Source organism: Zingiber officinale, chromosome 5A (assembly GCF_018446385.1).
Source record: "Zingiber officinale cultivar Zhangliang chromosome 5A, Zo_v1.1, whole genome shotgun sequence".
Taxonomy (NCBI): Eukaryota; Viridiplantae; Streptophyta; class Magnoliopsida; order Zingiberales; family Zingiberaceae; genus Zingiber; species Zingiber officinale.
Window position 1 is genome coordinate 149,346,576 of NC_055994.1, and position 14,787 is coordinate 149,361,362.

The 14,787-nt window shown below is 36.6% G+C and overlaps 1 protein-coding gene across 2 annotated transcripts; it reads left to right on the forward strand.

Annotated features, from left to right (window-relative positions):
• The first annotated feature begins 399 nt into the window (after positions 1-399).
• Positions 400-14,411, forward strand: LOC121982400 (protein arginine N-methyltransferase 7-like). 2 transcript variants are annotated; one of them, XM_042535438.1, is made up of 15 exons: positions 400-798; positions 2,632-2,854; positions 3,183-3,308; positions 4,362-4,526; positions 4,645-4,763; positions 4,834-4,934; positions 5,479-5,738; positions 5,845-6,081; positions 6,197-6,270; positions 6,711-6,804; positions 6,898-7,047; positions 7,133-7,207; positions 7,370-7,466; positions 7,594-7,740; positions 14,112-14,411. In XM_042535438.1, exons 1-15 carry the CDS (start codon positions 440-442, stop codon positions 14,144-14,146), a joined length of 2,262 nt encoding a protein of 753 aa, XP_042391372.1. In that variant the 5' UTR covers positions 400-439; the 3' UTR covers positions 14,147-14,411. The 2 variants fall into 2 exon arrangements, with proteins under 2 accessions (XP_042391372.1, XP_042391373.1); XM_042535439.1 differs by having other exon boundaries at positions 661-798; positions 2,536-2,854; positions 14,112-14,265.
• The last annotated feature ends 376 nt before the right edge of the window (positions 14,412-14,787 follow it).

A 14,787-nucleotide genomic window follows, 5' to 3' on the forward strand; every position in this document is an offset into this window, starting at 1 on the left:
AAAACTAAATAAAAAAAACGAATAGGGACATTTTTTTTTTATAAAGTATGTGAATATTTGAGAATTGATACGGTGAATACACATTTGAAAGTATGAGCCTTGCACGTGATAGATGAGAACTTTATTAAACAAATAAATTAAATATAAAAAATAATCAAACAATTTTCTCGAACAACTAATAATAAACGAGCAATATTTGTCATCAAAGAATTTTTCTTTTTAAACAATGACACACTAAACGGCAGGACCCGAAGCCCAACTCTCCTGGCCCAAATAAAGGCCAGCACTATAAATACATGTAGACAGGAATTTGAGTTCCACTCCGGCCCAAATAAAGCCCAACAAAGCGGCGGTCACTCGGCCCTGCGCCGCTGCGCGTAGCCGCTGTCCTGTTTGTGAACCCTAAACGCCAGGGCCACAAGCCCAACTCGCTAGGTTGATGAAGAGTTCTCTCGCCGGGCTCGGCGCGGCGATCTACTCCTCTTCCCTTGTCCGGCCGCCGCCCTTCCACGGCCGAGTATCGGCAAGGTTCGTCGCGGTCCGAGAAATGAGCACCAGCTGTACCAGTTTCTCGACCCGGGTTTTCCAGCTCCGGCGCGACCCCCTTACCGGGGATTCCGAGTGGATAGTCGTTGAAGAAGGAGGCGAGGGAGAGGGAGGGGAGGGTAAGCATGGTGCTAAGTGCCTTCTGGCCACCACCTCTTACCTCGATATGCTCAATGATTCCTGTCGGAATCGGGCATTCCGAGCGGCTATTGAGAAGACGATCAAGGGTCCTTGCCACGTCCTTGACATCGGGTGATTTCTCTCGCGCTTGATATCTTCTACATTTCTAGATGCGTCTTTATTTGTATCGAAAACGAAATGATTGCCGTGGGCTTCCTAAATGTTTTCTCTCTAAATCCTAATATGACCTTCGAGGCCAGTGCACAAGTTGTCTCCTTTTTACCCGGAGAATTGTGGCTGCACTGTAATGTCAAGGTTTATAAGCACGCAATGAATCGTAATGGTGAGTAATTGACTGGGCAAAAGGTGATTACGCATGCCCCGTCAGCCCACCCCAGGACCATCACGGAGGTAAATCACAGTGACTGTGACTGAGAGGTAAGATGGATGGGAGGGCGAGTTGTGCCGGGTGCAGCGATTTACGCCCCGCCAGCCCCGGGATTCAACCTTTCGCTCATTAGGCAAATCTGCCATCCACTTACCATCTCAGCTAAGCCTATGGGGGCATAATGATGAGCAATCGAAGACCTCAACAAGAATTTCTCCTTATTTTCAGTTCAATGCAGTAATTCTTATGAAAAATGGACTTTTTGTGTATCTACTATAGTTAAATAGGTCTCTAATGCTTTTCCGTCCTTAAATAAAAAATAGGCAATTTATTGTTATAATAAGATGATCAGAGATTTCTAAGGGTTGGTTCCTACTTTTTTATGGTCTGACCAATTGGTTTGGATTTTCTTGGACTAGAGTTGTTTATGTCATAAGCCTGATAGCATAACAATCACACTTCGCACTTATTATTTCTAACTCTGGTGTTGGTTGTCTCTAATACTCAATGATGTCCATAGTTTTGTTAAGAAGTAGGACTCACTTAGGTGCACAAGGCAGGCAAGGCATGGCATAAGTGTCTTGGACATGTTTAGGCAAGCATTTTGCCAGCTTTGCTTGAGTGCTTTACTGGGTTTAGCCCTTAGGCAAAGCAGAAATCTGCTTGGTTTTCAAATCTGATCTTCTAAAAATTCGAACTTTTTTTTCCTTGCTCTTTTACATAGCATGAGGATCCTAGGGCAAATATGAAATCCATGTTTCACTAGAAAACTCATTACCATCAACTCTAGTTCTACATGGTAGCTGGCTATTGCCTCTCATTTCAGAAGGGACCTATACAATGCCAACTGATCATATGTCTGCACGAATCAAATCTATGTAGCACATCAATCTTGCTTTATCCTGATCTGATGGTTTTTCACTCTTTGAACAAAGGAGTGACTTCTCACGGCCAATTCACATCTTGTCTGTATTTATCCTTTGGCAAAAGTGAAAGTGAAAATGCATCCTTCTCTCTTCTCATCTTTCTCATTCTCAAGATTTTTGAAAGTAACTAAAAACTCCATTGCTCGAAGTTAGAAGTTACACTATGAATAAACATGGAAAAAAAATGTGGGTGTTATTAGATCTGAGAATATGCAATTTTTTCTATTATATTTAGCTTTGAGTATACTTTATGATTTTATTGAAATAATGGCATCTTATGGACCTTGGTTCCTTGCAACACCTAACACATTTTTATAATTTTTTTTTCATAGGAGTCATGTGAAAATCATCAGGCTGTCCATCAATAATTTCATGGGCTAGATTGATAATAAATGTGAAGTGCACTAATGTTGTATTTTTTTTAGAATTTCATACTGCTTTTTAAAACAATACTGGTTATTCATCAGTGAGGCATATTAACATAAAATAGTAGCAAAAGCGACATTGTAGTAGGAATACAATAGATTGTTAATTTTAATTTGGGTTCCAATGCAGGGAAGATAAATTGAGATAATTCAATTATGGATTTAGGCTCAGTACAAGATGTAGAGTGATGCCAAAGCTGTGAAATAAATTACATTGTGCTTGCAGAGCTGGAACTGGCCTATTGTCAATGTTGGCAGCACGCACGATGGAGAAATTTGGTGAATCCTCAGTGGCGACTGTGTCAGCTTGTGAGTCTTACCTTCCCATGGGGAAGCTAATGCGTAGAGTATTGCGGGGAAATAAGATGGAGAAGAAGATAAAGGTCTTCCACAAGCGATCTGATGAGCTTGTTGTTGGCGTGGACCTTAAATCACGAGCAGCTGTGTTGGTAGGTTTTCTCAAAGTCCATTAAGGGTAGTGATGTTTATATTAGAGAAAGAAATATATTACAAGCAGTTGTCCATTACCATTTTGTTCACTCAAATATTTCGGAACAGGAAATAAACTATAAGATTGAGCAACAAAAAGGTTGTCTCAACTTGTTACTTCCTGCGATTTGCTGCTTTATGTGAGATTTATTTTTTGGCGTCCTTGTGTCCTCAAATGTTTTTATGAAATTCATTTTTTGTTAATGTTGAAGAACCCATTGATATGATTAAACGTGTGCTGTTCTACAGTTCTTTCTCTGTATTAACTATTATTAACTATTTGTGTAGGTTAGTGAGATATTAGACTCAGAATTATTGGGAGAAGGACTGATACCAACTCTACAACATGCTCATGATATGCTACTCATCAAGAACCCACAAACTGTTCCATATTGTGCCACTACCTATGGACAGGTAGATGTTTTTTTCCTTGGTTTGTTGGGTGATATGCTACTTCCTGTTGAAGGATCTTGGCGATTTTGCTTGAAATTACTATGCTTCTCCTGTTGCTTAGCTTGCTTTGCAAAGATATGACCTATATGAGGAAGAGGAAGGTGTCCATAATGTCAAATACTTTGCCTGCTAGAACACACTTTGGCTAAAAAAGGGCAACCTGGTGCACGAAGCTCCCGCCATGCGGGATCCCGGGGAAGGATCTGTACGCAGCCTTATCCTGCTTTTTGCAAGAGGTTGTTTCCAGGATTCGAACCCGTGACCTTTTGGTCACATGACAACAATTTTACCGTTGCGCCAAGGCTCCCCTTCCTAGAACACACTTTGGCTGGTTTACATTATTCAATTAACTTCATGAAATATTGACGTTCAATAACTTCCCTCTTTTTGGAAGAGGAAAATTGCTCCACAATGACACTAAGGTTTCCCTAGTCTTCCTTCTCAGCATTTGCTAATTTGTGGCTGTTAATCATGCTTATAGACAATGCACCAAAAATATTCATACCGATGCTGCCAAGAAACTCTAACCTTATCGAATTGGTGGTTCAATGGAAGTATTAACTACAGTACGGTGTATCCAATTCTTCAGAATGAAAAATAATTTAAAATTGACTTAATTCATATCAGACTTGGAAGTTGATTGTCGCTAATACTTTCAAGTCTATTCATTTGAAAGAAATATACACTGCAATTTCTTTCTGAGAACATGTGCGATATACTTAGCCTCACTGTTAAGTTGATGAGTACTAGATCTTTTGTGAATTTTAATTTAGTTGGCACTATCTTCGGTATCATAAAATATAAAAAATTCATGCAACTAACCCCAAATGGTTTTGGCCTTATGGCTGATTGATTTCTCATTGTTATGGCTGTTGTTTTCTTCCTTGCCCTTGTGCCTTTATCTCAATAAATAATTATCATGATATTTCTGGTTTTCTGCAATAAACTTCATAAGAGAATAGCTATGAATTTCCAAAGACGTGAACTCACATTGCTAGTATATTGATTCCCCAGCTAGTTGAGAGCCCATACCTGCAGAAGCTGCAGGATTTGTTCCATGGTGAAGCAAATTTATCCGATGGAGTTCATCTTACATGTCCCGGTTTGGAAGGGATTATGGGCATTAAAAAACAACAATATGCCATGCATTGTGATGCCATGTTCAATGATCTACGACTGGTATATGTTTTTTTTCCTTTTAAGTTCCATAGGCTTATTGATAGATTAGGGGTATATATAGAGCTTATTGATAGATTAGGGGTATATATAGATATTGCGTAATATGAATTTCATACAGTTGTCAGAGCCCTTCAAAGTTTTTGAGTTTGACTTTTGGAAACGACCAGAGAGTCATGGTGAAATCAAAATATCAGTAAAAGCTAGCAGTGAAGGCAATGCCAATGCTGTAATTTCATGGTAGTTGTCATGCAAATCTGGTATATATCTCTTCTCGGCACCAAAGATTTAAATTGGTCTCAATTTGCAGGTGGGTGGTTCAGTTGGACTATGAAGGTTCAGTGGTATACACCACAGCTCCTAGATGGATTACAAGGACAGATGATATAAAAGAAGCAACTTGTGTTCCTGGTAATGTTTGTAAATTGTTTTCTTTCCATAAGCATTCTGGTTAAGTGCCCATTATGACTTAAAGTGCCACTATTTCAAATTCTTAATGATATTAAATGTAGTAAATTAGTACATATCACTGTGGATACAAGCTAGAAATGCATTAAAATTCACCTGTTCTTACTAGGTCCTAGTTGACCAATATATATTCTCTCAATCAAAATTCACCTCCTCTATATTGAATGCTAGTTATCCTCATGTGTGTCTGATCCTGTGCAGTAAGGTTAATGTATTTGTTTTTTGGGCAAAGCTAATAATTTCTGAACACAATGTTCATTTCTCAAGGATTTTTTCATTAGACATTTCTAATGCTACACCTATTATGTATGTGATTGCACCCTTCACATATATGCTTTTTTGTAAGTTTTTGCTCAAAGTGTCAAAATAATTCTTAGATATCTGTGCTAAACCCTTGCTTTTTGTATAGTTATCTATTCCAGACTATGGATACAAATGCATTATGCATTACAAATTTAGCAGCTGATGGTCATTTCTTTGTGAATAGACGCTAAAGATTGGTGTGATCACTGGAAGCAATGTGTATGGTTCATTCCAGGACCAGGACTTCCTGTTTCCAAAGATGAAAATGTTGTCTTTAATGCCACCCATGATGAAACTAAGATTTCATACCACCTCAAGTGTGATAATTCATTGATCTACAGCAACACCTATGGGGACTGCCGTCTAGAGCTTTCACCGGAAAGAATTGCCTTGTATGGCGACAGAGATTGGAGGTCAGGGTTAATGACTGCTATGAGAAATATCGTAAGTTGCTACCTTACTATTGACATAATTATTGTACACAGACATTTCTTTTGCTTTGTCTTCTTACATGTGTGGCATCTCACTCATCTGAAATTTTTTGTAACAGTTGCATGCACAATCTTCTCAATTTTGTGTCGTTGCTGATGATAGTGTGTTCTTAACAATTCTAACTGCATGTCTCTCCAAAAATGCAACCATAGTTTCAAGTTTTCCTGGGCTACAAGAAAAAGGTGAAAAGTATCTGCAAGCTGTTGCCAACGCAAATGGTTTTTCTATGGATCGTATAAAAGTTATGGGAATGAGGTCACCCAACCTGGCTAAAAATAATCTTATACAAAGAAAGGTGAAAATTGTTTTGCGTTTAAATATTGTGCTAGAGTTTTTATTTCATGTAAATGTTTTGTACTGCTGAAACTGTAACCTTGTCTTGCTGAAATTGTCACGTGGGCTTATTTTAGGTTGATCTTCTGGTTGGAGAGCCATTCTACTATGGAACTGAAGGGGCGCTCCCATGGCAGAACCTACGATTTTGGTAAGTATGAGTTTAGGAAAACTTGTTATTTTTTATGTTTGCATAAGATAATATTCACAAGTTTATAACCATTTCATAATATATAGTTTGTAGTTGCTAGGTATGCTGCTTATTTATTCTTGAACACACTCTTGTAGTGGATAACAAATGATTTATTTGACTATTAACCATTTGAATCTATGTAACCCATTTTGTGGTTCAAATTCCAGGATATTGTTTCCTCATAATGGTTGATGAGAATCTGTTACTAGATTAGATCAATGTTTGATGCTTAACCTCAAGTAGATCAAAGTGTTGCTCCGAATCATTAAGTTGTTACTAGATTGGGGCACGTTATTTGGCCTCATTTCTATCAAATTTCTAGTTATTATGACCAACAAGCTTCCTGAAGAAACTCTAACCGGTTCTCTAGCCACTCCTATGTGAATTTACTAATTTAGGAAGGAGAGGACTCTACTTGACTCCGTGTTGTCTGAAGATGTCATCGTCATGCCTTTTAAGGGAGTACTAAAAGTTTGTGCCATGTCTCTTCCGGTGAGTTTCCTTTCTGTTTCCATTTCCTATTGTCAATAGGCATCATGCTAACTTGTAGCATTCATTTGAGAACACTTTTACCATCCTATGTAGGATCTTTGGAGAAGCCGGTGTTGCCTGGAAAATGTTGAAGGCTTTGATCACTCGGTCGTGAATGAGACTCTGGGTGCATGTGGCAATTTACCACGAATGATCGAAGGTCCTTGTCTGCCTTATTATGTCTGGCAGTGTGGTGAGGTTCAGGTAATCATACCACAGTTGAAAACAAAGATCGATATATCTCACAAGATCCTGGTTATTTGGATTATTGATACGAGTTGTATGACAGGAACTCAGCGGTGTTCTTCCACTCATGGAGTTCGATTTCGCAAATCCTATCCATTCTTGTTCTGGGAAAACAAAGGTAGCCTTTTTCTTCACTCGAACTACTTAGAGCTTATCCATTCTACTGAATATCACTATTATTCTTAGAAAGCCTAAACATTAGTGCTCATTAAATCCTCTGAATTTCAACGCTCACACAGTTCAGAAACTTAATTCAATTTCTATTTTCTGCTTCACGTAGATGTGGTTCTCCAAACCGGGACTATGCCATGGTTTTGTACTCTGGATCGACTGGGTAATGGATGAAAAAGGCTCCGTCGTAATGTCAGCTGGACCAGGTTAGAACTCGCCTGCTTCTTATCAAATTCAAACTGATAAATTCATTGAATCTTTCAAATTCAACATCAGACTGAGCTTATGATTTATGCACAAAGTTGGATTGAATTATAATTCAATTGTCTACAGCTAGTAGATACCAGAAACAGGGAGTGAAGCTTCTCAGCCAGCCTTTCAATGTCAATACGACCGACTGTTTTGTTGAGATAGAGGCGTCTTTCGATCATTCTTCCGGGGAAATCACTGTCTCATCATTCTTTTCACCATTGCAATCAGGTTCGTGAACATAATCTATCCATACTCATTTTCACAAATGAGTGGGTTCTCGTTTCTTTTTTCACGCATTATAAATTGAAGTTTGAATATCCTGAAGGTAAATTTGCATGTGTTTCATTTCAATCTGGTTCCCTTGTTATTTTTGATGTGAGTGAGTCGAACTGTAGAAGTTATTTACATTGAGATGATTGATGAATGATGATCATATTTGAAGATAAACTTAAAGTTTTCTTTAGATAAAATTAAAATGGCTGCAGAACAGAACAACGTAACTTTGAACCAGTTCGAACGCAACTATCCTCAGAGATAATAAAAAACTTGGAAAAGCTATGCAAGCTTAGTTGTGAAAATGCGAACTTTAGTGGGGAAAAGAAAAACAAGTTTGCCCATTTGGAGGCAATGAATTTTAGTGGGGAAAAGAAAAACAAGTTTGCCCATTTGGAGGCAATAAAAATAGAGGGCAGATTCTCTGATCCGCAAAAGCAAACCAGGGGAGGATCACTTGCATGTATTGATGGAGAGTCATGGCTCCCGTCTATTTTACCGCGGGAGTCATGACTTCCCACCAATAGATACAAGTGGCTTCTTCTTTGGTTCACACAAAGTGGAACAAAAGATTTGGTCGGTAAAAAAGGAGTGTAATTTCTGCAAATTAAAGCAACGAAACATTAATAATTTAGCTGTAATCTAGGTATTTAATTTCTAATCCTAGAGGTCCAATAAAAGTTTTTCACCAGTCAATTAGTTGCTATAGGATGCATATCATTTAATTTATTTTATTAATATGAAAGGTTAATAAAAATATCAAAAAAAATAAAAATTTAAAAATACCATCCCACTCGTATTTAAAACTTTAATCAAAATTACATTAACTTAGAAAGTTTTACTTATAAATACTCCACTCTATTCGTAATCCTTCCAACCCTAAAATCTCTTGCCTCAAACCATTGCCTCGACGTCAGCAGCCGCCAAATCTTAAGAAGCAAAGAAAAAAAATATACTGAGCACCAAAGGTCAGCAGCCGTCCCTCCACGTTTAGAAGACATTGTAGCATTCATTAAAGATTTGGAAGTAAAATAATAATAATAATAATAATTTTAGTTAATTTTATTGATTATTTTTAGAAGTGATCAGTTCGGTCATACAAAAATTTTCCATCGGTAATTAGAATAGAATAAATTAGGAAGTGCACGTGGCGCCCGGCTCAGAAATTCAGCATCCTTTGATTGCGCCTTCCATTTGGAGGAAATTTTTTTACAAATACGTCATAACTAGGGATCAAATTATGGATGTTTGGGTTACAACCTGAATACTTTATCGTGGTACCATAGTCTCGGGTACATCTGATAAAAAAAGATTTGGAAGCAAAGAAAAAAATATACGGAGGTTTGGCCTAGACAATCAATTATCGTCTCCCATTTGTCCAAGTTAAAGTTCCGGAAATTTTGAAAAAACTTAGAAGAGGAGAAGAAATAGGAAGCCTTGTTCGTTAGAAGTGTCCCTGTGAATTTGTCCCAAGGTTCTAAAATTCGCTAGGCTCTAGTCAGGTGGCGGACCAGCGCCTAGCGCCTAGGCCGCCTAGGCGGGGACTAGGCGGCGCTAGGCGGATTCCTCAGTATTCCTTGTTTCATGTGGACTGTGGATAATGTCATATACAAATCTAAATGTTGTCTTAAACAATTTCATAGCAATGGAGATCTAACTATGTATGCTGAAATAAATACATACTTTCCAATACCAAAAAATGAAAAACTATAAAAGAAAATTAATAGTTTTGTGCAAAGGAAATATACTAGACTTAGTAAATATGAGTTAAAAAAAAACAGTTAAACAATAGAACATGCAGTAAGTTATCATAATCATATAGCAAACAGTAGAACATTGGAAAATAGTAGCAATAGTTCAATTCAAGATTACAATGCATTGTGAATCAGTAACCAGTAACCACTAAGCAAAATATAATTGTTAAATAACGTAAATCATGTCTTAACAAAATGAGTTCAAAATTACACAACTAATAATATCTCATAAACTCGTATTTATTCTGCTTCCTCTTCTCCATAATTTTCAATAACTTGTTCTTCATCAGACACAAACTCAATATCATTATTGTGATCCTCGTCTTCTTCTTCAGATTCAAAATCATCTTCATGAAGTTCTCTCACTCTAGAGCTTCTTCGGGGTTGTAGATTTTCATCCGCTCTACTTGCTTCATCAACCATTTGCCAAGTGAGCCCAGAACCTAGTTCAACTTCATCATCTTCCCCACCGTCCACAATCCAACCTTGTGCATTTGAAGCATCTTTTGCAAGAAGGACATCAACATTTCTTTCTTTTTCTCTTTTTTGTTTGTTCAACAATCTAGCATTAAATTGGACAAATACTAGATTGTTTAACCTGTTGGCATCAACCTATTTCTTTTCTTTGTATGAATCTAAAAAAAAAACAGAGAAAGTAAATATTATAGTTAGTACCTGAATATAGAGTAGACATTAAAAATTATAACTAATTTAATTAAAGAGTAGATTGAAAGTTTAAAACTTACTCCTTCAAATGTACTCCAATTTCTTTCACACCCAGATGAACTTGTAGTTAATGAAAGTATCCTCAATGCCACCCTTAGCAAGTTAGGTGTGTGAGCACCGTATGTACTCCACCATGCACATGGATCAAATGTATCATCATTTTTTTCACATGCTTTTGCTGCCAATGTTTTTTTCAAACAACCCAGTCTTATTTCTATATTTTGGAAATTCCTTGTTAATAATTGTATCTTGTAGATCTAACTCATTGGCATGCAAAATTTCCATGCATTCAAAAATCCCCATTGCGACCTCCTCATAAAGAGCAATAGAACTATCTTTGTAGTAAAAATAAGGATTCAACAAAAAAGCAGTGGTATGCAATGATGTATCAAGTCTATCCTTCATTTTTGACTCAATAATGACTATGATAGGCTGATAATTTGATTCCACGTTATTCAGAGCCACCTTGATATCTTCTTTAGCTTGAAGAAGCTCCCCATATAGAAACCCCATCGATGACTTTCTATCTCCATCTACCAATCGAAGAACTCTTACCAAAGGAGCAAATATTTTCAAACAAAGTGTCACACCATTCCAAAAACTCATGCTCATCACTGTAGAGTAAGCCGATTTTCCTTTGTTTGTTTTTGACCATTTACATTTCTCCCACATATCACTTGTAAACATGGCTCTTAAACTAGTTTTTTTTTCAATCAAACTTTGCAATGTGAGGAAATTTGATGCAAACCTGGTAACTCCTGGTCGGACTATGTCTCTCTTCTTCGTGAAACTTCTCATCAATGATAAAGTTTTATGGTGAGCATAGATGAAAATGGTAAAAGCCTTGGATTGCTCAATCACCTTTTTATATCGTGGAAGTTTGCCAATACTTTCAAGCATGAGATTAATAGTGTGAGTTGCACATGAACTCCAAAAGATCCCGGGTCGTTTTTCTCTCATCAATTTAGCTGCAGCCATATTGTTGGTGGCATTGTCTGTTACAATCTGAACAATATTCTGAGCTCCTACTTGTTCGACACACTTGTCAACATACTCAAAAATAAGTTCAGCTGTATGCGTCTCCTCTGAAGACTCCTTAGACTCTAAAATTGTAGTACCCTCCTTGCAATTAACACATAAATTTAAGATGCTTCTTCTTTTTCTATCACTCCATGCATCTGTCATAATTGAGCACCCATTCTTTGCCCATTCTTCTTCATGTTTCTTCAGCAATTGTTTTGTTCTTTCAACTTCGGCTTTCAATAGTGGCTCCCTAAGTTGATATTGAGTTGGAGGCTTGAATCCTAGTCCAAATTGACCCACTGCCTCCATTAGTTGCTTGAAGCTATCATTATCAACAGCATTGAATGAGATTCCATTTTCATAAACCCATCTCTCAACATATTGTTGAACTTGTTGAGTTCTCTCTTTGAAAAGAGCCTCATTTATATTTTTTTGGCGAAGTACTTTACTTCCACTGGAGCCTGCATTTTCTGGAGCAATTGCCGATGCATATCTATCCATGGGGCCAAGTGGAAGAGGTTTTTTAACTCCATTCATCCCTTCAATTTCAAGACCTTCTTCTTCATCTACGGAAATAGCCACCTCTGCTCTACAACTTTGTTCTTCCATTATTTTGTTCTTCTTTCTATTCCTCCCTTTTAAAATAGTCTGTTTGCACTTATTTTTGTTTTCTTGAGATGCTTTTCGACAACCAGATACATTTCTAGGTATATTTCCAATGTGTTCCTTTATCCTATACACTCCCCCTGACATTGCTTTTCCACATAACTTACATTTAATTTTGTCGAGGTTCTTAGGATCAATCAATATCCCAAACTCCCATCCGATGTCATTTGACTTTCTTCTAAGAATCCCGGATTCGGGTTGAGTGACAGATGCTGTCGAAGATGGATTACTTACCATTGATAACAGATATAATCTGAAAAAATTATATATATTAATAACTAACAAGACATAACATGATAATAAAATTTAAATATTTAATTATACTATACAGATACAGGCATACAATACAAAATATTTTAATAACATTAAGTCATTAACCAGTCTGAGAATATTTTTTTATATATCTTAATCTAATTAATAAAATTTATTAGATATGTGTTTAAATAAATTAAATTTTAAATATATTTTTTTTATATTTTTAAATCTGTTTTATACTGTTATATATAATTATAAATTAATAATATTTATTATTTATTGGAATTTTTAAAATTTTAATTTAATTTTCATATTTTTAAAACTGATTTATATAAATTAATAATATTTATTAGAATTTTAATATAATTTTAATATTTATAAATTCGATTAATATAAATTAATAATATATAAAATTTATAAATATGATTTATATAAATTAATAATATGTATTATATTTTTTAAAAATTTAAATATTTTTTATTTTTTAAATCTGATAAATGATAATATTTATTATAATTTTTAAATATGTTAATATATAAATTAATATTTAATATTATTTATTAAAAAAGTTAAATATATTATTTATATATTAAAATATGATTAGTGATTATATAAATAATAAATTATAAAATTAATAATGGAATTTTATATATTTAAATTTGTTTTATATAAATTAATAAAATTTATTAAAAAAATAAATTTTAAAGGAATTGTTTGAATTTATTAAATTAAAAAAAAAAACAAAAAAAGCCGTGAGACTCGTGACTCGCGCGACAGCGCGGACGCCACCGGCGCCTCGCGGGAGGCCTCCGGCGCTGCCGGAAGCTCCGTCGGACGTGTCCAGCGCGTCCGGCGAAGTCCGCCGTTGCTTCCAGCGGCGCCGGAAGCGTCGCGGAAAGCTTCCAGCGCCGCTGGAAGCATCACGCGATGCTGTCGGACACGTCCTACGACGCGTCCGGCGGCTGCGGACGCGTCCGGCGTCGCCGGAGACGTGCCGCGACGATGACTCAACACTGTTCTTTTGTTGATGTATCAAGTCTAAAGTAAACGTAAAAACTTACCGGAGCGACGAAGCCTTCGACGCAACGATGCAGCTACGCAGCAACGATGAGAAGACGAAGCGGCGCTGAGAGACGACGAAGGCGTAAACAGGAAATTTCGAACAAAATACCAAAACAGTGAAACCTAAATAACGTGTCGCGGAGGCCCGACGAGGCCCGCCGAGGGCCGCCTAGGGCCGCCGAGAGCCGCCTAGGCGGCTGGGCCGCCGAGGTCACCCGCCTGGGGGTTTTCCGGCGCGGCTTGCTGCCGCACAGCGACTAGGCGGCGCCTAGGCGGCCGCCTAGCCCGCGTTTTAGAACACTGATTTGTCCTTAAACTAACAAGGAGGTAAATTACGGATGATTATTATCCAAGTTAATGTATGGGGGAAGACATACTCAGACGGTCGAATTTTAACCCTAAGATCTCATACAACAACACCTTTTATCTTAATTACTGCACCGCTGTGAGGGAACGGGACTAAAGTTCTAATGCACAATAGAAACCTCTCCCTAGGCCAAAAGATGATTCGTTTGCCACAATCACAATGGACAAAATGTTTCAATATTGATGCAGCAGTAAAATGAATGAACCTATATCTTATCTATCTCTCCAAAGCAAAGCCATCATGGTAAAATTTCTGGTCTTTTCGTTGCCTCGATATGCTCTATTTTTCCTTAATTTGAGAAAAATATCACTGTCGACCTACTAGATATTTGTTTTGTTGCATTCAAAGTTCATCAATCAAATTAAGTTTATGATCTTAATACTTGGAAAATAATTTAAAATTTAACTTAATGCATATCAGACTTGGAAGTTGATTAGACTGAAACAAACTTGGAACATTTTATTTTCGTGCAGGTTCTTCATTACCAATTGACCAAAAGAGCAACTAACCTAACAAAGATCAAGAATAGACTCTGAATTAATGAAAGTGATACGACATCAACTTTGAGCAGACTCATCCTTAAAATGAGTCGCTTGAGTGTCCCACCAATGATTTAGCCTTCCACATGCAAATCATAATAATTAGGTTTGGTTCATTTTTGGTCCGAGATACCCGAGCATTCTGTCGGAGCAACAAGCCTAGCTCCATGATCGCATCTCTTTTCGTCTGGAAAGGAGGAGAATAAAAAGAGGAAGCCTGGCCGGATGAGATTGCATTTAAGATAAAAACCCGAAAAACAGATGCAAAAGCACCTAGCCTTGTAGTTCGGATTCTTGGGTCCTTTAATTTATTCCTGATTATTTTTTGGTGCCTTATACATTTTAGATTTCTTTTATCTGAAAAAATTGTTATCTAAATTGTCTCAATTCTATATATAAATTATATATATTTTTATTTTTTTATCTTATCAATGCATTTAATTATGTTTTTTTTCCTAATTTTGATAAAAAAAATCAATTAAATACATAAAAAATGTAAAAAAAAAAAATATAATTTATATACGAAATTGAGATAATTTAGATAATATTTTTTTTAGACCGATTCATTAGATGAAAGACATTCAAAATGTATAAGAGACTGGAAAAAAAA